General features: G+C 33.9%; 3 protein-coding genes across 5 annotated transcripts in view; 1 reads left to right on the top strand and 2 right to left on the bottom strand.

Annotated features, from left to right (window-relative positions):
- LOC133199475 (protein FAM13B-like) overlaps nt 1-11,698 on the bottom strand; it is a 33,306-nt gene extending 21,608 nt beyond the window's left edge. Inside the window, exons 1-2 of one of the 3 annotated variants that reach the window (XM_061335284.1) lie at nt 11,581-11,698; nt 820-938 (exon numbers count right to left, since the gene is read on the bottom strand). The gene's annotated coding sequence lies outside the window, so the exon portion shown is untranslated. The remainder of the gene's footprint in view (nt 1-819; nt 939-11,580) is intronic. The other 2 variants (XM_061335285.1, XM_061335286.1) reach the window with 2 other exon arrangements.
- Nucleotides 11,699-13,555: 1,857 nt separating this feature from the next.
- On the top strand, nt 13,556-22,244 carry LOC133199471 (STAM-binding protein-like). Its single transcript, XM_061335278.1, has 10 exons — nt 13,556-13,619; nt 13,875-14,104; nt 16,246-16,321; nt 16,469-16,561; nt 16,756-17,159; nt 17,542-17,716; nt 18,081-18,218; nt 18,456-18,568; nt 18,794-18,896; nt 20,835-22,244. The coding sequence occupies exons 2-10, from the start codon at nt 13,881-13,883 to the stop codon at nt 20,898-20,900; spliced, it is 1,392 nt and encodes a 463-aa protein (XP_061191262.1). The 5' UTR covers nt 13,556-13,619; nt 13,875-13,880; the 3' UTR covers nt 20,901-22,244.
- An 83-nt stretch (nt 22,245-22,327) lies between these two features.
- LOC133199472 (glutathione S-transferase 1-1-like) lies at nt 22,328-24,294 on the bottom strand. The gene is made up of 5 exons (XM_061335279.1): nt 24,160-24,294; nt 23,775-23,954; nt 23,064-23,122; nt 22,833-22,977; nt 22,328-22,615 (listed from the first exon to the last, which is right to left on the bottom strand). Exons 1-5 carry the CDS (start codon nt 24,214-24,216, stop codon nt 22,328-22,330), a joined length of 729 nt encoding a protein of 242 aa, XP_061191263.1. The 5' UTR covers nt 24,217-24,294.
- Between the last annotated feature and the right edge of the window lie 68 nt (nt 24,295-24,362).

Here is a 24,362-nt window from a genome sequence, read left to right as displayed (position 1 = left end):
TCCAAAGACACTCTATTGGTGAAGAATAAGCTGTATTGGGCCATTGGGTAAAGAAAATATGCTCCAAACAAGAATTTTACAATGGGGCTTATTTTGACCTTGAACTTTTATATAAAACCTTTACTGCATAACTTTTAACCCAAGGGTACTGTATGAGTGAAGAAAGAGCCAGGTTGGGTCAAGGGGAAAGAAAATATACTCTGGAAGAGTTGTATTTGATGGACAGGCAGAGCCCCCGATTGATCACTGTAAGGTGCCCACAGAAAGGGGTTCCAATAAGCAGTAAATATTAGTTGTGGGCTGATGAATTGGTTATTTTAAGTAAAAATCAATTAATTCATCAATTTAAATTCACCAAAGTTTAACAATGAAAAACTGTGGACAATTCCTTAATAGATCTAAATTTTTTAAAAAGTTTTTTTTTAACTCTATATTACAAAATGGTCCTAAAAATCAACTAAAATCATAAAAAAAAACCCATTTTAATTCTTCTTAAATATTCTATTGAAGCTTTCCACTTGAAACTTTAGTCATGGGACTATATTATCACTGATGAAATTTATTTTGTTTTATATTTACCAATAATCTAAATACTTTTCAAAAATTACATCATATTTAATGAGACAGTAAAAAAAAATCACAGTGCAATATTGTCGGTGATTCTTTCAGACAAAGTGATAATATTAGCAAAATATTAAATATACTATCAAAATTTTGATACGCATGGAATTGTTAAAAGATTGTTAAATCACAAAATCAATCTGTTCCATTGTATGAAGCAAATTCCCAGTTGTAAATACAAGAGAAGAGAACTCTTACCTTGCTGCAGTCTCCAGTGTGTGTTGCTTTTCTACGGCTGTTTGAGCGAACGACAGGACAAAATACGTAGTTTCAACATTCAGCTAATTCAAATGATTCTGTATGATTCCTGGATATATCTGATAAAAAAAAAATAACAAAGTCAGTTACATAAGTAGGAGACTGATATTCTATCACCTACAACACTTCTCTGTGAAGGTACCTGTGTTCCAATAGAGTATAACACTACCCTTCCCTGGAGGTAGTCATTGGAGAGCACATAGATATATTGATGGTATTTCTATTTGCTGCTTTATAATATACTGCTTCTATTTCAGTAACTTTATGCCAAGATCAGGAAAACCTAGATCTATTGTGTGCAATACACAACTGCTAGACTTTCTGCAGTCTCTGAGAAATCATATGTTAAAAATTTATAACATTATCTGATCTAATAAAACTTCAACCACATTTTCATTTTAGGTGGCTATCAGATGGGTGATAATAAATTTACATTCTTAAATCAATTTAATCAAATATTAGATAGGTTTTACAACTTTACTCAAAGTCCAATCATGACCCACTTATTGGACTGGGCCTATGCAACACTGATGAAGAAAGAATAAATCAGAAGTACTTGTAAACTAACTGAACAAAAATAGCTCAACAGAAAACTATCAGCAAAGATTGTTATGTTGGACATAACAATTTCTGTAGCAGTGGATTTGAGACATATGTACGCTGGACCACAGCCAATAATTTACTTTTAAATGAAAAGGCTGCTGTTTTAATGAGTTTACATGCTCGCAAGAGTATACTTTATATCCTGTGGAGGAATGTTTATTCATATGTTCAGTTATTCATTTGTGAAGTTTCAGGGACCGTCTTTTTTGTTTACACTTAGCAGCTCATTCTTTGTTTACACTTAGCAGTTCATTGTAAAACGACCACAAGGAAGTTAACTTTAAATCATAGAAAAAAAATATACCATTCAAGTTTACATTGTTACAAATAAACTACATGGTTTTAACCAATACACATAATAATCTGAAAATCACATGGTAAGGCTTAGTATAATGCTAACAAGAGAGGAATAGACTGGGACTAAACAACTGAACAGTTCAGAACAGACTGACTGCAGGGCACCAATGGGGACTTGTCCAATTTTTGTTTTAGTTATTTTCTCTAAATATTCCTAATTAGACAACCTACTATTTGATATCAACCCTCAACAATACATTGTACATGTACTTTCTCCATACTGATTGTTCGAATCATTCAAATGTCACTAGCATAAATAGAGGATATTCAATGGATTTTAGCAACATACTTGGGAAGAAATTGGCAGTTTCATTTGATTGTCACAAGCATAAACAATGTTATTACATTTTCAAGAGTGAAATATGTGATTTATTTATTGAACAAGAGGCCCATGGGCCACAACGCGCACCTGAGAAACTTTGGCCTTGCTGTTTTTCACCTGATTTCACCCCCTTGTAGTACTTATTGTGGCCCCACCCTACCCCCCGGGGTCATGATTTGAACAATTTAGAATCTACACTAACCCAGAATGCTTCCACATAAGTTTCACCTTTTCTGGCTAAGTGGTTCTTGAGAAGAAGATTTTTAAAGATCTTTATTACATATTTCAATGTAAAACTTGGATTCCTTATTGTGGCCCCGCCCTACCCCCGGGGGTCATGATTTGAACAATTTAGAATCTACACTACCCAAGGATGCTTCCACATAAGTTTCACCTTTTCTGGCACAGTAGTTCTTGAGAAGAAGATTTTTAAAGATTTTTACTACATATTTCAATGTAAAACTTGGATTCCCTATTGTGGCCCCGCCCTACCCCCCCCCCCCCCGGGGGTCATGATTTGAACAATTTAGAATCTACACTATCTAAGGATGCTTCCACATAAGTTTCACCTTTTCTGGCTAAGTGGTTCTTGAGAAGAAGATTTTTAAAGATTTTTATTACATATTTCAAGGTAAAACTTGGATTCCCTATTGTGGCCCCGCCCTACCCCCTGGGGTCATGATTTGAACAATTTAGAATCTACACTAACCCAGAATGCTTCCACATAAGTTTCACCTTTTCTGGCTAAGTGGTTCTTGAGAAGAAGATTTTTAAAGATCTTTATTACATATTTCAATGTAAAACTTGGATTCCCTATTGTGGCCCCGCCCTACCCCCGGGGGTCATGATTTGAACAATTTAGAATCTACACTACCCAAGGATGCTTCCACATAAGTTTCACTTTTTCTGGCACAGTAGTTCTTGAGAAGAAGATTTTTAAAGATTTTTACTACATATTTCAATGTAAAACTTGGATTCCCTATTGTGGCCCCGCCCTATCCTCGGGGGCCATGATTTGAACAATTTAGAATCTACACTAACCCAGAATGCTTCCACATAAGTTTCAGCCTTTCTGGCTAAGTGGTTCTTGAAAAGAAGATTTTTAAAGATCTTTATTACATATTTCAATGTAAAACTTGGATTCCCTATTGTGGCCCCGCCCTACCCCCCGGGGTCATGATTTGAACAATTTAGAATCTACACTAACCCAGAATGCTTCCACATAAGTTTCACCTTTTCTGGCTAAGTGGTTCTTGAGAAGAAGATTTTTAAAGATCTTTATTACATATTTCAATGTAAAACTTGGATTCCCTATTGTGGCCCCGCCCTACCCCCCCCCCCCCCCCCCCCCCCCGGGGTCATGATTTGAACAATTTAGAATCTTCACTATCTAAGGATGCTTCCACATAAGTTTCACCTTTTCTGGCTAAGTGGTTCTTGAGAAGAAGATTTATAAAGATCTTTATTACATATTTCAATGTAAAACTTGGATTCCCTATTGTGGCCCCCCGCCCTACCCCTGGGGGTCATGATTTGAACAATTTAGAATCTACACTAACCCACGGATGCTTCCACATAAGTTTCAGCCTTTCTGGCTAAGTGGTTCTTGAGAAGAAGATTTTTAAAGATTTTTACTATATATTTCAATGTTAAACTTGGATTCCCTATTGTGGCCCCGCCCTACCCCTGGGGGTCATGATTTGAACAATTTAAAATCTACACTACCCAAGGATGCTTCCACATAAGTTTCAGCCTTTCTGGCTAAGTGGTTCTTGAGAAGAAGATTTTTAAAGATTTTTATTACATATTTCAAGGTAAAACTTGGATTCCCTATTGTGGCCCCGCCCTACCCCCGGGGTCATGATTTGAACAATTTAGAATCTACACTAACCCAGAATGCTTCCACATAAGTTTCAGCCTTTCTGGCTAAGTGGTTCTTGAGATGAAGATTTTTAAAGATAATTATTACATATTTCAATGTAAAACTTGGATTCCCTATTGTGGCCCCGCCTTACCCCCGGGGGTCATGATTTGAACAATTTAAAATCTACACTACCCAAGGATGCTTCCACATAAGTTTCACCTTTTCTGGCACAGTAGTTCTTGAGAAGAAGATTTTTAAAGATTTTTACTACATATTTCAATGTAAAACTTGGATTCCCTATTGTGGCCCCGCCCTATCCTCGGGGGGCCATGATTTGAACAATTTAGAATCTACACTATCCCAGGATGCTTCCACATAAATTTCAGCTTTTCTGGCCCAATGGTTCTTGAGAAGAAGATTTTTTAATGACCCCACCCAATTTTTGTATTTTCTTGATTATTTCCCTTTTGAAGGGGACTTGGCCCTTCATTTCAACAATTTATACTCCCCTTCACCCAAGGATGCTTTGTACCAAGTTTGGTTACAATTGGCCCAGTGGTTCTTGAGAAGAAGTTGAAAATGTGAAAAGTTTACAGACGGACGGACGGACGACGGACAACGGGTGATCAGAAAAGCTCACTTGAGCTTTCAGCTCAGGTGAGCTAATAAAAGTGATATGTATATGCTTTGCACTCATGAAAATATCAAAAAATCCTATTTATGCCCCAGAAATCTTGCATGAATTTAGAGATTCCTTGACTTCACCACAGAAGAGCGGTAGTAAGATAGATAACCATGAGGTCATTGCAATACTAAGTATTGACTGTCATTGTAGACACGTCTCTAATTGACATGTGAGATACAGGTAAACATCAGGTACATGTCACCTCTCTAAACAGAAACTAATGAATGCAATTATAAGAATATTAACAGCTTCTTTATGCTATTTCTCGGTTACTATTAATAACTCAGAAGGGAAGGAGATGGCTATTACCTACAAATGGCCAAATGATATGTTATTCACTTCAATCTATTTTCAACTGAACTTAAACTAGTATGCCTTGCATTCATTGTCATATGAAAATAATATGTCCTAAGGATATATACGAGGGTTGTTAGAAAAGTTTACGGACACATTGATTTACGGAAAATTTATTGCGTACTTTGAAGAATGACATATGTAAAAGATCAGGTCCATTTATTATATTTTTGAAAAAAATACAATGATTTTTACTGTGCGGCAATAGGATTCACAAAGCAATCACTTGACGTTTGGTGTCGTGACAACCTGATTCCAGACCTGTTAAGCTTTTTCACAGGTTTAAATTTCTTTCAGTTCTATAGACTTTTCATGTCTTTTCCTATTTAAAAATGCATATTAACTATAGCAAGACATGTTACATTTTTCTAAAATGTCTTGTGGCGTATCGGATATTTAGTGAGATCTTAAAATCCATGTCTACGCAGTTAAGTGATCAGGTATGGAAACAATGCAAAATCCATAAGCGCAACATCTATGCGATAAGCGGGGTATTGGGGTATCGCAGAAGTTGATCAAAAATGTCAATCCTTCCATTCTTACAAAGCCACTACCATTTGAACACTTTGGTTCTAGATATGTGTAGGAAGTCCCCAGCAGCATCCAAAAAACATTCTAGTCTCTTTCAGACATTTTCCTGTCTGTAGACATAATTTTTTAATAGATCGGAGCTCCAAGACGTTAAATGAAGTTGCTATTCTTGACTTTGTTTTTACGCATTGAACATCTATAATTAGCAATAAAACAGTCAAATCCCCTCCAATTTAATTCAAATGTTTCATGAATATTGTAGCAACATGTGGAATTTCATAAATCTTCATGCACTACAACATTGCAATTTTCAATTTCACAAAAATTTCTATGTGATGTAAATGTGCGAAAAAGTAATAAGCTCCAAGAAGCATGCTTTATTTAAATAACATACCTGTATAATTTTTAAAGATCCTCAGAAAACACCAAATTTTTGCATATTTATTGGAAATATGTATACTTTTTATCTGCAGAGCTTTACTGGTTTCATATAAATAGCGCGCTTACTATAGAACTTGTCCACGAACTTTTCTAACAACCCTCGTATACTAGCAATTTAATGCATCTTACTGCACATAGTTTTTCAACAGACTTTCACCTCCTGTACTTCTGATATTTTTTATATATATATATATATATATATATATATATATATATAGATACATCAGTGGAAAATTGTTATAATATGAAGTGCTAGCGGAAGGACTAGATCATAAAAAATTGAAATATGAACTGGAAAGAACTTAGAAGTATATAAAAATGTTATCATCTTAAATGAGTCAACAAAATGTCAAAGAAAAGAAAATGCCATGAATTAATTTAGCCTACAGTTTAAAATAACCTTATCAATGGAAAGAATCACATGCTTATTAGCAAACCAGAAGTCTCTGATGAGACTGTAGTTCTACTGGTTTGTACTTAAAACAAAGGAAGATAAAAGTAGCACTTGTACTTGTAATGTAATAATTGTACTTTCATAATATATATAATTGTATAATATATTGTATATATATATATATATATATATATATATATATATATATTGTACTTTCAATATATTTATACAAAGAAATCCTTGTTGGTTTGACCAGTTTGTCCAGTAAAGTAAGAACTGAAACAGAAGCATACCTCTGCAATCTATTTACTAGTTCAGTAAATAAAAGTTCAGTAAATAAACAAGCATTCTGAGAGTATTGCATTAGCAATAGATGGTTTTCCTATGACATATTTTTCCTCAGAGTTATTCCCCTTGGCCACCATCTTGTAGGTCAAAGTAGTGAATTTTCCTCTTTGAGCAACCAATTTTAAAAATGCATGCCAAAAATATATGGTAAAAAATATTTACAATATTGAAATTATGAATTAAAAGTAGCATTAACAAACATATATTCATAAGAAAAACAGTGTTGTCCTCACCTCAGTGCCCAGTATAACAAACTGAACTTGGTTGAATAATGAAGGGATATGGGGATATTGACCTACAATATGGCGGCCATGGGAAACAACTCTTGCTTAAATCACCTTGATGGAAAACCATCTATACTAGTCCCCTACCGGCAAGTGTAATCTGGTTCCCGTTAAAAATTGAAAATGCCACAATTCCATCAAAAATCAATGAAGCAGATCAAAATGTGAACTTGATCTATAACTCATCAAGGTAAAGTCACATGCCAAAAATCAGCTCAATATATTCAAGCATTTAGAAAAAAAATTGCGGAAAACCCTGAAAAATTTAAAAGGTCTTAATTCTGTCAAAAATCATTGGAGCGGAACGAAATGCACACTTGTAAATTACGCACAAATTTTGCCCAGGACGCATTATTTCAATAAATGTGCATCCCAATGGACACAGTAAATTTATAGAAGGACATGTAATATTTTAAATTATATTGTTATAATCTGATTCAAAACTTGACCAATTGCATCATATCCACGTGCTAAGTGATATGCATGAATGATCTTAACAGGTATAAGGTTGCCAACAACTGGTCAGATTTCACAGCTGCAGTTAAAAGCAATTATCAGAAAATATTTGAGAGTTAGATATCATAATTTGATTATCACTGATTATGTCTAGATACCGTGGAACATTTCTGAAGTGAACACTATACCTTTGTATTTAAGCTGTAACCTGTATCATTGTTTTTTTTTTTCTTTTCGTTTTTTCCTTACAAGCTAAGAAGTATAAAATTTAATCATTTTTATTTCTGACTATTTGTCATTTCTTAACCTTTTTTAACTTCATTCTGCTTTTGTGCATTTTATGACTGATACAATGTGTGAGATCATATGTACAATCTAAAAATAGAACCAAAGTGCACAGTGGACAATGTATTATTTTTATGACACAAAATCATTTACTCTTACTTGGACAATTGATAGTAAAAGTATAAATCACTCACAGCTAGTGACAGCTACAATAAAACATTTGCACTTTCGTGCAATAGGCCTACCCTTTTCATTTCACCAGAATTTCCTCTGTAACATCTAATACACAATACCCTTGGATTTGGACGCATTGATTTTGGCACGGGACTCATTGTTGTCATTAAGAGGGGTCCTTTGGACCCATGATAACCATTTTCAAAATGAATCACTGAAGCCTTTAGAAAAAAAATGCGGAAAACCAAGTGGGACAGACTGACAGACAGACAGAGGGACAGCTAGACAGATGGACAGACAGACAGATGGATGGACAGACTCAGAGGAAACCTATAGTCCCCTCCAGTTTCACCGGTAGTGGACTAAAAATAAAATGTCAAAGATAAGGACAAAGTCAACATAAAACTTGCTATTCATTAAGTTACAACTTAATTTATCTATAAAAGGAACTTGAAGATGACAGATATGACAGGTTACCCACAAATGTGGTTACAATGAACTACTTTCGCTTGTGTGTATGGGGGGGGGGGGGGGGGAGGGAGGGGGTGTGAAGTTAGTAAGAACCTCTCAGTCTCAAAAATTTGTCAGAACCAGTTTTCCAGTACTGTTTGTTAATATGAGGCTCAAATTAATCATTATATAAGCTAGCTACTTGGGACTCACAAATACAGTAGCCACTTAAAATAAGCTGGTTTTTGTCAGCATGGTATGTCTATCAATTACCAATATCTAGGACAAAGGTTAAGGCTTGGATAAACTTTGATATATTTATTGAAGACATCCAACTGACTTTCAATTACTTTAAATTAAAATGTGATACTGTATAGGGGGAAAATAACTCGCGGTGTTAATATTCGCTATATTCACGGTGTTAATCAATCCGTGAATTCAAGAAACAGTGAATAAGTTTTAAATATTAAACCTCAATGTTTTATTTGGAAATTTGAGAATAGACTAAGATAGGTATATATACGTACAATACATGGTCATTTCAGTAATTACGAGTAGTACTTGTCATTCAATTATCTTAATTATCACGCTTTACTTTAATTTAAATAAGCAGCTAATAACCTGTATTTATTGTTAAAAAGCCGTTTTAATATATACATGCTGCATCAATCAAAACACATGGGTCATTGGTTTTGATTACCCGTGCGTAACGTTACCACCTGTATTTGTTACCTACATTAGCATTATGCGTATTAGTTTTTATGGAAATTTTGGTTTAAAAAAAATACCATTCGAATAACTATCGACCTTGCTGAAGATATGGAAGGATATTATTATGTATATACATTAATACTTTTATTAGCGTCCAGTGTTTTTTTTTTTTTTGCTGCGATGTGCTATACCTTCGGAAAGATGTGTACATATGCACTCATCGTAAAAGCATATAGGAAATTCATTTGACGTTTATAGTAAAAAAAAACTTAATAACAGCACTTGTTTTTATTAATCACCAATTAACTACTAAATCTATTCATTTTATATAAACCTACCCTGTTGTTCGTGAACGCTGATTAATGTCGTTCTAGGTATACTATGGATTACACGGATAAAGACAAGGGAGGTAACTTTTATTATATACCGATTTCGCGAATTCAACAAACCGCGATCGTGTTCGAGGAGAGAAAAACGTGAAAATTACAACCCATGAAATTAATCCCCTATACAGTAATCAAAATAGACAATATACAAAGAAGTAAATGTCTTTAATTCACTAATAATATGGTCACATCTCAAGGCCAAGATAAATGAAAATGATAATTCATTCACATCCTCAAGAAATATGTGTAATTGCCAGTTTAAGTCAAATATCAAGATCACTTCCAATGGGAGTGTTCAAACCACATCTCATCCTGATTAACATAAACATGTGTGAAAACAGATGATGATCTGCATGAACAAGTCATATATAACACGAATATGCCTAATTTAGTACCAATCACATGCTCCAGGCCTACGTAACCCCAATGGTAGCATGTGAATTACAACATCCTGATCTATCAATCTATCATATTAGAGGCTGTCCTTGACAAGAATAATTGTCAAAACCATTGAGTCAAATGTCAAAGCCAACTTCAAATCCAATAGTGGTACACGTTTTTCTATTTCAATCTGACTGTAACATCTTATTTATCTTGATTTTAACAAGATGATAGGAGTGGATCATACTAAACAATGATGAAGTTTTTTTTTTTATTAACTTTCAATGTCAAATATCAAGGCCGAGGTCAATGGGGTGTATTTATTACTACTTATTATATGTTAAATGTGGTTGTATGTTCGTTCGCCCTAAAACTTGTTAGCCCTTGATGCCGTTCACCCTAATTCCCGTTCGCCCAGAGTTCAATCGCCCTAAACATGCTAAAACTTTTCACACAGGGTCCATTCACCTTATTTATATTGCAGAAAGTTGAATAATGAACCAATGGATTTTTTAAATAAATTGTATGTACATTGGTACATAAATTGCACACGGGAGACAACAGTCGTATGCATGTGGTCACACTATAAATACCTGTACTATCAAAGACCCAGCAGACCAACAGAAATTAACATCTCAGTCCTTTAATTGTTTTCAAAACATAACGCAGATTGTATGATCCCCTAAATTACAGTGACATTATTAAGTACAATTAAATCAATTAAGCATGTAAAGAGCATAAAATATCAAATTTGAATTATTTAATTAAGATTATGGTAAATTAAAAAAATACTGTAGCAACATTTGAAAAAAAAAACAACACTAAGTCGTAAAATATTGAATAAAATTAATAATAATAAATGTTGATATTTACTATATACTATATATATAATATGGCGAACGAGAAACAGGGCGAACGAGATATAGGGCGAACAAGAATAATGGCGAACGGACCCTGCGCGAAAGGACTCATGCGAACAGGTAGATAGGGTGAACGAACCTGATACTGTTAAATGTATACACTAATTTCTAAATAATTTGAGGTGTGTGTGATTAATCAAAATAATACTAATGAAATGAGTAGTTATGGGAAATTCTTTTTGACTGCAAAAATGCAGAAAACATTTGTTATAACAGCACTTATATTATTTAAACATCACATTGTGGTGCCTATTTCTTATGCAATATGAGGAATGTATGAGTCAGTGTGTAGTGCAAATACATACCACTATTTCATGATGTACTTAAAAAATAAGTGGATTTCAGTGCATAATTCATTGAGTGAAAAGGTTAACTAAGAATTACTCAAAATTCTGCATTGTATTTCCAACCATTAAGGAACACTTGATATAAATTTAAACATGCAAGTAGACCAGCAAATGCATGGGTGGAGTGACACCTCTCTACACAAGTTCTATCAATTGATAATTTCCCATGTATAAATAGAATTGGAAGTCATTTTTCACACTTGCCATAGAGAAAATATTCTTGGATGACATGACTTAATCACAAAATATTAAATTCCCTTCACGATATTTTGCTGCGCCTGTAACAACGTCTAACGTTACAGATGTCATTTTCCGTCCTGCATTTGCAATATAACGATGCAATGTCTCAAGCTAATTTGTAGATCACAACAACATTAACTGATAAATGTAACTAAAATTACAACATACCTTCAAATATAATGATTCCAAATCACTAATTAAAAATCTGAAAATTTTTCGTTTGGACTCGCACTCTCTTTGGAGCCAATCGGTAATTTCCGTCAGATATGTCTCGCAGCAAATGCTCATCTCGTGATGCACTACTATGTCTAGAAGATAAATAAAAAAACAGAATGTTCTTTTACCATACCAAAGGTCTATGCTTTTTCAGATGTTAAAAAACATCATCACTTAACTAAAATACTAGCGACTATTTTAATTGACATTAAAGGTTTAGTTAACTTGTACATTTTCATTTCGCGTTTTGCTGATCCAGATTCTTTAAAATGGGAGGGTTCCGTGAGAAAAGCTGGTAAAGCCTTCATTAAAAAAAATGTTTTTTGAGTCATTTAAGCTATAGCTACGGTGGCTGCTATCATAGGGGCTTGTCTCCCGGATTGTTAAATGTAAAATGAACTATTAAAATTTTGAATCTACTTTAAATACACTTGAAAAGTTCTTACAATAAAGATTCTGACACTTTCAGACAAGAAAACCATGTTTCTGAAAATCGTAACACACCTATATACATAAACTCTAGGTATGGTAAGTTTTTTCAAACATTTTTTTTTTTTGTCTGAAAGTGTCAGAATCTTTATTGTAACAACTTTTTAAGTCCCCCCCCTCCCCCCTCGCACTCGTACTACCGGCTTTTTTGAAAAGGCTTTATATCCAAAAATGGAAAGGCGTTATTTTACATTAATAAATACATAATAGGTTGAATCAAAGCCATTTTATCTATGCAATATAAAGTATTTTCTATATCCCTGCACATCTTGCAGACAACTGTTTGCATGTGTATTAAGAGAAGTCAACACTCTACTTGTGAAAATCCAGGATATAGGCAGATGCAGCTTGGGGCTTTGCTGACCATGTATTAAAAATTCATGTCAAATTTGAAAATATTTTTTTCTCCTCTTGGGAAAAAGCAGGCAAACAACTTGCATGGGTATAATGAGCAATTAGCCTTCAACCAATTTTGTGAAATCCATGATCCTTGGTAGAGGTGTCTGGCATCAGAGAAGGACTAAGTTGGTTTAACATTGAAAATATATTACACATTTAAAAAAATCTTTTTTTTTCCTTGAAATTTAATCACAATATGTTTAAATAATTTTTTGAGAAAATAGCCCTATATTTAATTGTGAAATTCATGTCCCGAGGATAAGATTTCAGCCCCCGGGATGGGCTAAGTTAGTCATGTATTGAGAATAAAAGGCGTGATAACACCTTTTGGAAAGGCCGTAATAACGCCTTTTGAAAAGGCGTAATAACTTTTTTTTCGCGTTGTTACGCTCTTTTGTGTTATTACCATGGCCGTAGGAACCGGGGGGACACGGGGGCCGTGCCCCTCCCCCATAATTTTGCCGATATATAGAATACTATAGAAAACGTAACTATTATATGCTTGTGTCCCGTCAATAATAACGTCTGATGACTTCTTCTTCTTCTTTTTTTTTTTTTTTTTTTTTTTTGGCTTGTCAAGGAATTTTGCCGGGTAGTTGATAGTGCCCCCCCCCCAAAAAAAACTGAAAATGTATGGCTGTGCCCCCTCAAAGTGAAATTGCTTCCTACGGGCCTGATAACGTCTTTTCGGAAGACGTTATAATTTATAAAAAATTTTTTCTCCATAGATTGATCCTAATAGGCTTTCGTACCGAAGAATGTATGACGTATAAAACGTATAAAAATATATAAAGGAAGAACCGGGTTGAAATCTAAAATTCACTCTTTTCTGCTAGCGCTGAAAAGAAGAATTATGTATTGCATTTGTGCAGTGTACAGAGAGATTCATGGCACTGTACATGTATTTATTTATTTCTGTGGTACAAGCAATATCTTTATTTTTATTAATTTGTCTTCCCCGAGCAACTGTGCGACACATTTGTGGTATGACCTACTAAAGCTTCAACTTAATAGAGCATCATGCCAAAAAAAAGTAAACAAAATGTAGGAAGAAAATTTGCAGATGACAAATTATTTGTAAATAACTTTCCCAGTTCCTGTCGGTAAGATGTGACAAATTTTTAACAAGAACATTGATCTAATTATAGGTGTAGTAAATATTTTGATATATGATCAGTGAACACAAGAGCTTCAGTAATTCCTAAAATTAGAAAGAAGTTGAATTTTTTATATGATAGTTTTGTATGATACCCAATCGTTTATTTTGAGTGAATGAACTTAATTTCATTTACTGTATTGTATTCACTTTATTGTTGAGGTATTGTAAATGAATTTTTCAAGCTAATTTATTTTCATAGGTTGTCATGGCACAAGTTGCCGTAAGAGATGTTTCCCTCACCTCTCACATCAGAGACCCTGGAGCCAGGGTGAGGGAATTATGTAATTATGCCTGTAAAGTGGAGATTGACCCTCAGATTCCCCCTAGGAGGTACCTCAGATCTGGTCATGAAATGCTGAGGATGGCAAAAGTCTACCAGGATGAAAAAAACTATGAGCAAGCATTCATTCTGTATACAAAGTTCATATCGTAAGTTTTTTGATTTACTCTGTCAGACAATGAAAACAGTTTATTGTATTGTCTAAAGAAATATGTACTAAATTAAAATATTTAGAGATATTGTAGAATACTTGAAGTTTTGCAGTAAAATTTATGATTTTAAAAACAGTTTTTAGGATTTTCAGCGCAAGAAATTTTTTCTTACTTGGCGTAATCATTTCCAAATGTATGGAACGCCAAATTAACATATTATATTCAAATATTTGAACCTATCTTCAATTAATTATACCTATCTTCAAATCAATTGTACCTATCTTCAAATCAATTGTATCTATCTCCAAATGAATTAAAGATAGGTTTAATTCAATTATACCTATCTTTAATTCATTTGAAGATAGGTACAATTGATTTGAAGATACATTGTAGGTACAATTGATTTGAAGACAGGTGCAAATGCCATGAATTAAAGATAGGTATAATTGATTTAAAGATAGGTGCAAATGAATTGAACCTATCTTTAATTATAAAGATACTGACAATAACAACTACTCCCCATAAAAATTCACTGTGCAGTTCCCTCCATGTTCAAGTCATTGTTAGAGGGAGCTTTCATTATTTTCAATAACAAAAAACGAAATGAACCTAGGTATAATTGAATTGTACCTACCTTCAAATCGTCTGTGGATATGTTACGATTGTACCTATCTTCAAATCAATTATACCTATCTTTAAATCAATTGTACCTATCTTCAAATGAATTGAAGATAGGTATAATTCAATTAAACCTATCTTTAATTGAATAGAAGATAGGTGTAATTCCATTAAAGATAGGTATAATTTATTTGAACCTAGGTTTAAATATTTAGAGATAGGTATGATTATTTACACCTATCTTTAATTCAATTGTACCTATCTTTAGTTCAATTGTACCTATCTTCAATTCATTTGGAGATAGGTACAAATATTTGAAGATAGGTTCAAATATTTGAATATATGTTAATTTGGCGTTCCATACAAATGCAGCATAAAAGCATGCAGTCCAATCTGCAATTTCTCAGAGTAACATGAAATTTTTTTATATATGTAAAGGCATTAGAGGCTCTAGCGTGACATTGAATTCAAAGCCCTAAATAAGCACTCAAATGTATTATGATTCCTAGGGTCCAACAAAGTAAATTCTTCAACAAAGTGTTTTGAACTATATTACAAGAATCATTTAAAACTACTACTATAGGTCAATGTAGGAGTGGAATCACAGGGATGAATGAGGGTTGCCAAGTTCTATTTCTAAGCTAGTACAAACGAGATCTCTAAGGGCAGGATTTTATCTTTCTTACACTCAAACATATTGAATGATTATTTGTTTATCATTACTAAAGTTTTATCAAATCAATTGAAGTTGTCATAAGAACCCAAACATATTATATAAATTTCTTATACTTCCATTCTAGGACTTCAAATCTAAAGCCTTTTTCTATATATAAATCTTTTTCTATAGTGATTGTTTTATTGTTTAATTAATTTTACACTTAAAGTGTGTATTCACCTTGACCTTGATGTAGGGAGAGGGCTAAAAAAAAGTATATGCGTGCTGCATAATCCCATTCACTTTTTGTGAATAAAATTATGTATAAAAAAAATCTAAAGCCACAGTTAAAACAAATGTACCATATACAAGTGTATACTGCAAGTGTAAATCCAAATGTTAAAGATGAAGGAGATAAAACATTTATCAAAGCGTGCACTCAAATAACCATTGTACTGTCTTGTGTATCACTTACATGCTTACATTTAGTTATCTGTTGTGACATCACAAAATTATTTATGACATCATATTATACAAGATAAGAAAATCTTACTCTGTAATACATGGGTTGCATTATGTCTTACATCATCATGAATGAGAGGAATTCTTATTTTCTCTATAAGCAATTTATTTTCTAGAGCATTAAAATTATGTTTCAAATGGTCTTCAAGGTAAATGGCATTGTATAGAGGGAAAAATAGCACCTAAAAAAGATAATACATGTAATAAAAATTAAAAAAAAAGTTCGAAATACTCATTGATACGTTTAGTGATGATAAAGTCTCTTGTGTATTAGGTTTTTTTCCATGGCTTTTGCAATTTTCAGTTGTTTCAACAAACATATGACTTTCAAATTTATCTTTAGTCTGTTTGTGGAAAAATTACCCAAACATCCTGACTATAATTCGGCTCCTGCTGGTGATGTTGTGGCAATAAAGAAGGTAAGTCTGTGTAGATATTTTTTGTTTTATAATCTGTGCTACATACATGTATATTTATATCATCATTGCAGAAATTGGAACACAGCGGACTTAAGCAGAGTGTGATATATGCTGAAACTTGAAGTGATTATTTATTTTACTTTATAGAAAGTAAAGCTTGTGTTTCCTATTGCTGAAGAGTTGAAAACCATTTTGAAAAAGAGATACACAGAAATCGAAAAGAGACGTGTAGAGGAAGAGGTAATAAGAATGGAAAATCCATAAAAAAAATCATTTCATTTATGTTTTTGACTTAAATTTATTTCTGAAATTGTAAATTATAAACACTATTGCTATATTCAAATATGCCTATCACTTTGACAAGAAATAATTCAGGAATTGTCTATCACTGTTTAAATTCTTACAAATATTATTTTGCTTCTGCTTTGGTATAGCGTATTATACAAGAGGAGTTAGAGAGAGAACAAGAAAGATTACGACAAGAAGAGGAAGCTAGACGACAGGAAGAGGAAGCCAGACAAATCCAGGCTAAAAGTGAAGCCGAAACAAAATGGCTAGATGAACAGGAACGCAAATTACAGGAATTAAAAGAAAAAGAATTACTGAAAAATATTGATCAAGACAGTGAAAGTAATGAGAAAATTGTGAAAAATGACAACAAGGAAGGGTTGAATAACCAGCGCCCATCTGCAACAGGAGGGAATCTGACTTATATACACAATGACTTTGGGGAAAGACCAGTGGAGAAAAATCTGATTAAAGATTCTCAGTATCCCAGTATTCCTGATAGAGAGCTGAAGAAAAACCTAGTCATTTCTGATTACTCCACTCCAACCATGTAAGTGTCAGTCACAGACAGAGATTTATGTCTGTCAGATTATCAAATGCAAGTTCATATGATGATTATATACTGAATCTTATTCAAAATGGGACTCTCTGAATGTGTATAGTGCTCCTACTTTTAGTTTACATACTGTACATGTACATAAATTGGCATATTCAAAATTTAGCGCAATCACTGGGTATGGAGTTGTTGGTTGAAATCATGAATACATGATGATACACTACACATGTCCCTGCCATATATGATATTTATAATTTATAAATGATTTCTTAGCAGTATTCATGAATTAGTGCATCATTGTCTGTGGCAAAGCCGCTAAACTATGAAGTCCGCTTTTTAAGTACACATACAGTATTAACAGTGTGTGTTGTTTTAGAAATGGTGTTCCAGATATTGACAGAAGCACCAAACCTGACCACTTTACCAGCACCGGCTTCTCTGGCCTTCGTGAAGTTGTTGTCCCATCAGATCTGATGAGGAAGTTTATGGTGCTCGCGGAGCATAACACATTAAGAAATATTGAAACCTGTGGTATTCTTGCTGGAAAGTTGGTTAGTACTAGCCTATAAACTGAAATTCTTGTACTCTTTAACTTAAAATGTGTTAAGAAACAGTCTTACCTCTGAATTAACAATTTTCCCAGGAATTTGTTATATGATAATAAATATTTTTTTTTTTTAATGAAAGTTTGAATCCCAGAATCATTTTATTTCTATATAAAAAGTAACAATTTCTCCATCGCCTTGTTACATGTTAAATACAGTTCATATTACTATTCTTTGTTAAAGCTTGAATGCCAAAATTATTCTATCTGTAGATAAAAATTAACAATTTTCCAGCACTTTGTTACCTGTTATAAATGAATTCTTTAACTTTTCTGAAAGTGTGAATGCCAGGAGCCTTTTTTTCCTGTAGATACATAACAGTTTCCACATAACACATGTGCTGGTCCCTAAACAGACAGGAACTACAGACACATGTGTAGCAGAGGATGAGGAGGACTTATTTTTGTACCAAGATCCAAGGGATCTCATCACTTTGGGGTGGATTCATGTAGGTGTATTCATCAAATCACTCATCTTTGCAAGCCAAGGGTTTTAGGTCCACTACGCTTCGCACAAACAGGATTTGCGGGGAGTATAGTGTGTCGAAAACCCGTAGCTTGCAAAGATGCAAATCACTTAGTCTGGATTTACTCTGATATCTATTAAGATTTTGTGATTTTTAGTCGACAGAAAATTTTCTCTCGTCTAAAAAACATGTACATGTAGATTATGCTTGATTTTATAGACACATCCAAGCCAGACAGCTTTCCTCTCTAGTGTAGACATGCATAATCAGTATGGGTACCAGGCTATGTTACCTGAGGCCATAGCTATTGTATGTGCACCAAAGTATAATGAGTAAGTAATCTTCACTACTATACATATTTAACTTTATAGAGCTTTACTTTGGATTTTCTTCAACTCGGTATTTATTTTCTGATTTTCACATACATGTACATTTTAATATTTTTCTAGAGCTTTATAATTTGGCTTTTCTCCCTACATGTATTTATTTTCTGATTTTCACATACATTGTAATATTTTTCTTGGGATATCTTTTGAAAATTATTTATACTTGAACAGGACAGGAATATTTACACTGACATCTGATCGAGGCCTTCCAGAGATTGGACAATGCAGGGAGAGAGGATTTCACCAACACACAAAAACACCACCATTGTTTGATGTAAGTAAACAAACAGAAAATAGATGGTGAGAGTTGCCTAATTTTGCTCATACCATACCTTTTCAGCTCACCTGAATCAAGGGCTCAAGTGAGCTGATTGCAAAATGTCTGTTGTCTGTTGTTGTCATAAACTTTTCACATTTTCATCGTCTTCTCCAGAACCACTGGGCCAATTTTAACCAAACTTGCCACAAAGCATCCTTGAGTAAAGGAAATTCAATTTTGTTCCAATAAAGGGTCATGTCCTCTTTCAAGGGGAGATAATGAAGGATTAGTGAATAAATTAATGACATACTTTTCAAGAACCACTTGGCCAGAAAAGAGGAAAATTAAGTTTAAGCTTCCTGACATAGTGTATATTCAAATTTGTTCGAATCATGACCCTTGAGGGTAGGATGTGGCCACAATAGGCGATCAAAGTTGAATATATAGAAAAAAATCTTTCAAGATCTTTTTCTCAAGAACAGCAAACCCATGATCAGTCATTTTAATATGGAAGCTTCCTCAGGTAGAGCAGGTTCAAGTTTGTCCAAATCATGACCCCCTGGGGTTAGGGTGGGGCTATGATAGATCAAAGTTTTACAAGGGGAATATACATGTACATTGTATTAGAAAAATCTTCCTCTAATAAACAAAAAAGAAATTATTACTCATATTGATATGCAAGCATCATCAGATAGTTCAGATTCAAGTTTGTTCAGATCAGGGCCCCCTGGAATACTTTGAGGCTACAGTAGGAGATCAAAATTTTACAAAGAAGTAGGTCCATTACCAAGAAACTAATTAAGGCCTATCTGAACCAAACTTGCATGGATGATGCATCAAGGAATGAACACTCTTAAACTTGCTTCAGATGCTGGATTTGAATTACATTTTCTTGATGAGTGACTAATTTGAAGTTTTTGGATAAGTTCATTCCCAAGTAACTGCAAGCCCTATCAGATCAAAATTGTATAAATGGTGCACTTTGGGATGTACACTACTAGATTATTAGTTTAATGTCGGACTTTGCCTTACTTAAAGACAACATTCATTGAGGTGAGCTCTATAATCTCTGATTACCTATGTTTTAATTATCATATGTCAAGGTCACATTTACAAAATATGAATGGACACTTAAAAAAAATGCAGCAGGGGGTATCATTTTGCATGCTTGCTCACAGTACCTGTATAATACTCAGGTGACCATTAAGGCCCTTTGGCCTCTTGTTTTCCTCAATTATGAACCCTGGGATTAAAGATCGACTAAAATCAGAGACCCAAATTCTACATAAAGCCTATGTATTGGGGGGGGGGGGGGGGTATCTTTTCAGGAACAGCATGGCCATGTTAATCATTTTGATTCATCCCAATGCTGTGTGGATTTAACTTTGTAAAAATTAAAAAGCCCATTTAGGATCAGGTTTTGGTCCACAATATGGAGTAAAAATTTTTATGAAATTAAAGGGGGGAATTTATAAAAAATCTTAAGATGAACAGCAGGGTCACAGTGACTCAGCTGAGTATAGTGGTCTGTGGGCCTCTTGTTCCTACCGGTAATTATATTTTTGTGCAACATTGACACCATGTTAGTGGTTACATAGATTGCATACTTGATATTCTGCTCTCTGTTACCTATAACATGTAATTACTGAAGGCTGATTATACTGGGGTCCATTTTACTATAAGTATCTTATGTCTAAGAGTTAGACTAAAATGTAATTTTCCATACAATATCTGTGCATGTTTACATTAATTTGAAAATGTTATTAATCCATTTTTAAAGAAATTCGAAATATAGTTTTATGCAAGCAATATTTTACAGATAATTGATTTTGCAAGATTTTATACCAGCTAAAGTTTTTGGTCCAAGTTTTAAGTTCTATTGTAAAATGAGGTCTGAACCTTAATAGATATGATGTTTGGGCTACACTAATAACATTATTTTAATTCCTATAGTCTTGTTCCCATGTTCGTGTCGTGGACACAGAGAGAATTGAAGTGGCTGATTTGAGACAAAAATGAGACGTCCTTTGAATGTTTGATCTGCGGGGAGTGACAGTAGTATTACGGTGCTGAGGCCAGATAACTTATGAACAAATCCTAACTACATGTATATGAACAATGTCTAATAACCTGATATGATATACAGTCCAAGTGTATTGTTTTAAATTCATATTGCTTATTCTGCATGTGTACATTTTTTCAGATAAAAACATTTTTCTTCAGATATTTGCTCTCCTTGTGTATTTTTTATTTGCAATTCAAATTTCATAACACCCATTAAAATACATTTGTTGAAATTTCATGGCAAGTTATCATTATCAAAGGTCATGTGTGGTGATTTATTCATCAGGCCTTGATAACAGGTTCAGGGTTCACACCCCCCCTTTTTTTTTTTTTTAAATTTGTTTGTTTTTCTGAGATCTTTTATTGAGGGTCCTCGTTGATTTCATAGAAATAAGGTATGTTTAGTCATCTATAGCCACTTACAGGGTTGATATTTCACATCAAAGTATCTTTTCCTATAAAATTTATTACTGTTAATTCTGTTAGGAAAGACATTTATACACCAGGTAGTGTAATCATGGATATGTTAGGTGTAACTTTAGACAGAAATGCAACCAAAATGTATACCATTATAAATATTAGTGATTATAAACTTGACAAATGTATAGACCGACTTACTGTGTAAAAGTATTTTTTCATTATTATTAGACATCTCTGTTCTTTTTACTTTCTGACCATAATTTATATTTCAATGCATTTTAAAAATGATTCAATTGAAATATATTTTACTTACTGAAAATACATGTACATGAAACCATCAAGATGTCAATTTTTGTTGGAAATGTTTGTTGCTTTTATGGTAGTGGAAAACTTCCTTAATAAACTTGGTATGTTATTTTTATCACCTGACAATACCATGTGTTTAAGTCAGAAGGAACTCTGATATAAAATATGCTGGGCAACCATCTTCCAGGTTTTAATTTTTATTGAGAACTTATTTTTTAAAAAGTATATATGTGTAAATATATGTAAGAACTATAAGAATGTAGTGCATTTTACATATTTCAAATGTTGTCGTCTTCAAAAATAATAAAAACTGTACTGTAGGCAAGTTATTGTTTAGACACTGCATTAATATTTGTTAGTCATTTTAAAGTGATCATGGCATACAGAGTGTACATTATGTGGCATTGATGTTTTACATGTATGCATGGCTGTGATATTGTACCCAGATAAAATTTGTAAATTATAATAACAAATCAACAAGCAACATTTGCGGCTCTGTAGTCCAAAATCTTCTGGGTTATTTTTCAGTTAAATGTTCATGCACTATGAAATAAAATAAAAATGTGTATTTTATTCCTTTGTGTTTCTCATTTTGTAAGTGTTGTGTAAATTTTGTGCAATTTATATCAACATTGTGAGTATTTTTGGTTCTGTTATCACTGAGGGGACTTCCACTCGTACAGTCCACGATTACACTCGGCCCAGTAAGGGAGGGCCTTCATTCGACGGTACCACATTGCCAGATCCGGCCACTGGTCCAGTTTGTAACCTTTGATCTCAGTCAAGGAGATATTGGTTGCCATGGAGATGTCTACGACTGTGAGGTTATCACCAGTCATGTACTGTTGACCACCATCCAAATGTCGGTTGAGGTATTCGAATGCTTTCTTCATGGCAGCCTCTTTGTCAGGATCAGGAGGCTTCCCTTGAAATAACTGGGGGTACTGTAAACCCAAGAAAAGCCTCAATATTGACTAAATTCATTGCAAAATGTATCACACATATAACTGGGGGTACTGTTAACCCAAGAAAGGCCTCATTATTGACTGAATTCATTACACTATGTATCAAATGAAATAACTTGGGGTACTGTTAACCCAAGAAAGGTCTTTAGTTATTATTGCACCAAGTATCAAAGAGATTTTATGGTTTTTCACTTACTGTGAATTCTGTAACTGTTTTGTACACAGATCCAAGGTCAAAGTTCATGAGTCGATCACATATGGCCCTCTTTTGAAGGTCTTTAGGATATAAATAGGAGTGCTTCCCTCCCCATTTGCTGACCATGTATTGCATTATAGGACGACTACATAGAAAAATCAATTGCAGTTACATTTGTGTGAGTTAATTTTAAATGGTTGCCATTCCATAAGTGGAAGAAATTGCACTGACCTTTCCCACAATGTAAAATCTCCATCTACTAATGTTGGCAAGGTCATATCAGGATTGATCTACAAAAATGTGAACAATTTTTACATTTTATTTTCATTCAATTATTTAAACAAAACAGTCATGGATATGATTTAGATTTGGGTAAAGGCAAAATAAAAGGCCCATTTAAAAAAAATGATAATCAGGTATGGGGTCAATAAATGAAATATTCCACACAAATGGATTTAGTTGTAGAGGGAGTCTTCTCACATTTAGATCTCCTACATTCATGCAAAAACTGACACTGTGGACAAAATTTTAAGTCCTTTTTTGGTGATAAGTGTTTCTGGTTATTTAAGTATGTAAACCCTAGATTAGTACACATTACATAAAACATTTTTTTTAAGAAAGTAGAAAACAGTTTCAAAGCATGAATGTTGCTTTAGAACAATGTCACAAGTTTTCCCTTCAAATTAATTCAAAGTGCATAGTCAACCGGATGTCCTGATGATTCAAGACACTTCTGTGTCATTAAAGTTATATACCCCACATGTTTTCTTGCCGGGGAGCCCCCCCCCCTCTCCGAAATACAACTTTGACTCCAAGATTAAATGTCAAGATCATATCATTATGTGGGTCATAAAATATCAATCTTTAACAGATAAAAAGTATGGGCTGATTGATTGTGTGTAGATGCACTTGTTTCAAATTGTTAATTGGAAACGCAGGTACCTTTGCAAAGTCTGGCGTCTTGTGTTCGCCTTTAAAGAGGTCGATGTATTTGAGGTGGACTGGAATCTCAGCAGCCTTGGCCGTCATCCATGCTGCTCTGGCGGGGGCACTTAGTCCGTAAATGTACAGAGTCGGTATCCCGCCCCCCTTACCAACAGAGCTGCTGGCACCATGTCCCATCTGACAGAGGAAAAACAATCCTCATTACAAACTCAACTATTCAATGCCTTTTCACTAATATATTGCAATATATCTGTAGTTTTGAAAACAGATTGTGAATTCTACCGTTTATATGAATATTCTAACAATGTCTATCTTTTAGCACTGCTGTAGAGGGGCTGTCGGGACTTTCCACGGAAGCACCGGGCTATTGGCCACTACCTACCTTTGTTCTGACAATTATCTCCTCTGGTTTTTCCCTAAAACACAGGCACACCAACATTGGAAATCTCGTTCAGGAACAGGTGCTTGAAAACGACATTTCAGACCCTTCCTCCAAACACATTACTGTTAGCACAGTTGGTAAGAGAAAAGTAACAGTCCATTGACTCGTCAAAGAAGAGTCCTTTCAGTTGTTGTTTCCTTTGT

The sequence above is a fragment of the Saccostrea echinata genome, unplaced genomic scaffold (genome assembly GCF_033153115.1).
Source record: "Saccostrea echinata isolate AGI-Se365-2 ecotype Australia unplaced genomic scaffold, CSIRO_AGI_Sech_v1 ptg000034l, whole genome shotgun sequence".
NCBI classification, from domain to species: Eukaryota; Metazoa; Mollusca; class Bivalvia; order Ostreida; family Ostreidae; genus Saccostrea; species Saccostrea echinata.
Note: the sequence above shows the minus strand (reverse complement) of the source record. Positions and strands in the feature narration are given on the sequence as shown.

Coding starts and splice junctions, on each gene's coding strand:
- LOC133199471 (XM_061335278.1), top strand. CDS start 13,881: ATGGCACAAGTTGCCGTAAGAGATGTTTCCCTCACCTCTCACATCAGA. Junction 16,562..16,755: donor AGAGACGTGTAGAGGAAGAG/GTAATAAGAATG, acceptor GCTTTGGTATAG/CGTATTATACAAGAGGAGTT. Junction 18,569..18,793: donor TGTGCACCAAAGTATAATGA/GTAAGTAATCTT, acceptor ATACTTGAACAG/GACAGGAATATTTACACTGA.
- LOC133199472 (XM_061335279.1), bottom strand. CDS start 24,216: ATGTTGGTGTGCCTGTGTTTTAGGGAAAAACCAGAGGAGATAATTGTC. Junction 23,123..23,774: donor AGACGCCAGACTTTGCAAAG/GTACCTGCGTTT, acceptor ACATTTTTGTAG/ATCAATCCTGATATGACCTT. Junction 22,616..22,832: donor AAACAGTTACAGAATTCACA/GTAAGTGAAAAA, acceptor TTGGGTTTACAG/TACCCCCAGTTATTTCAAGG.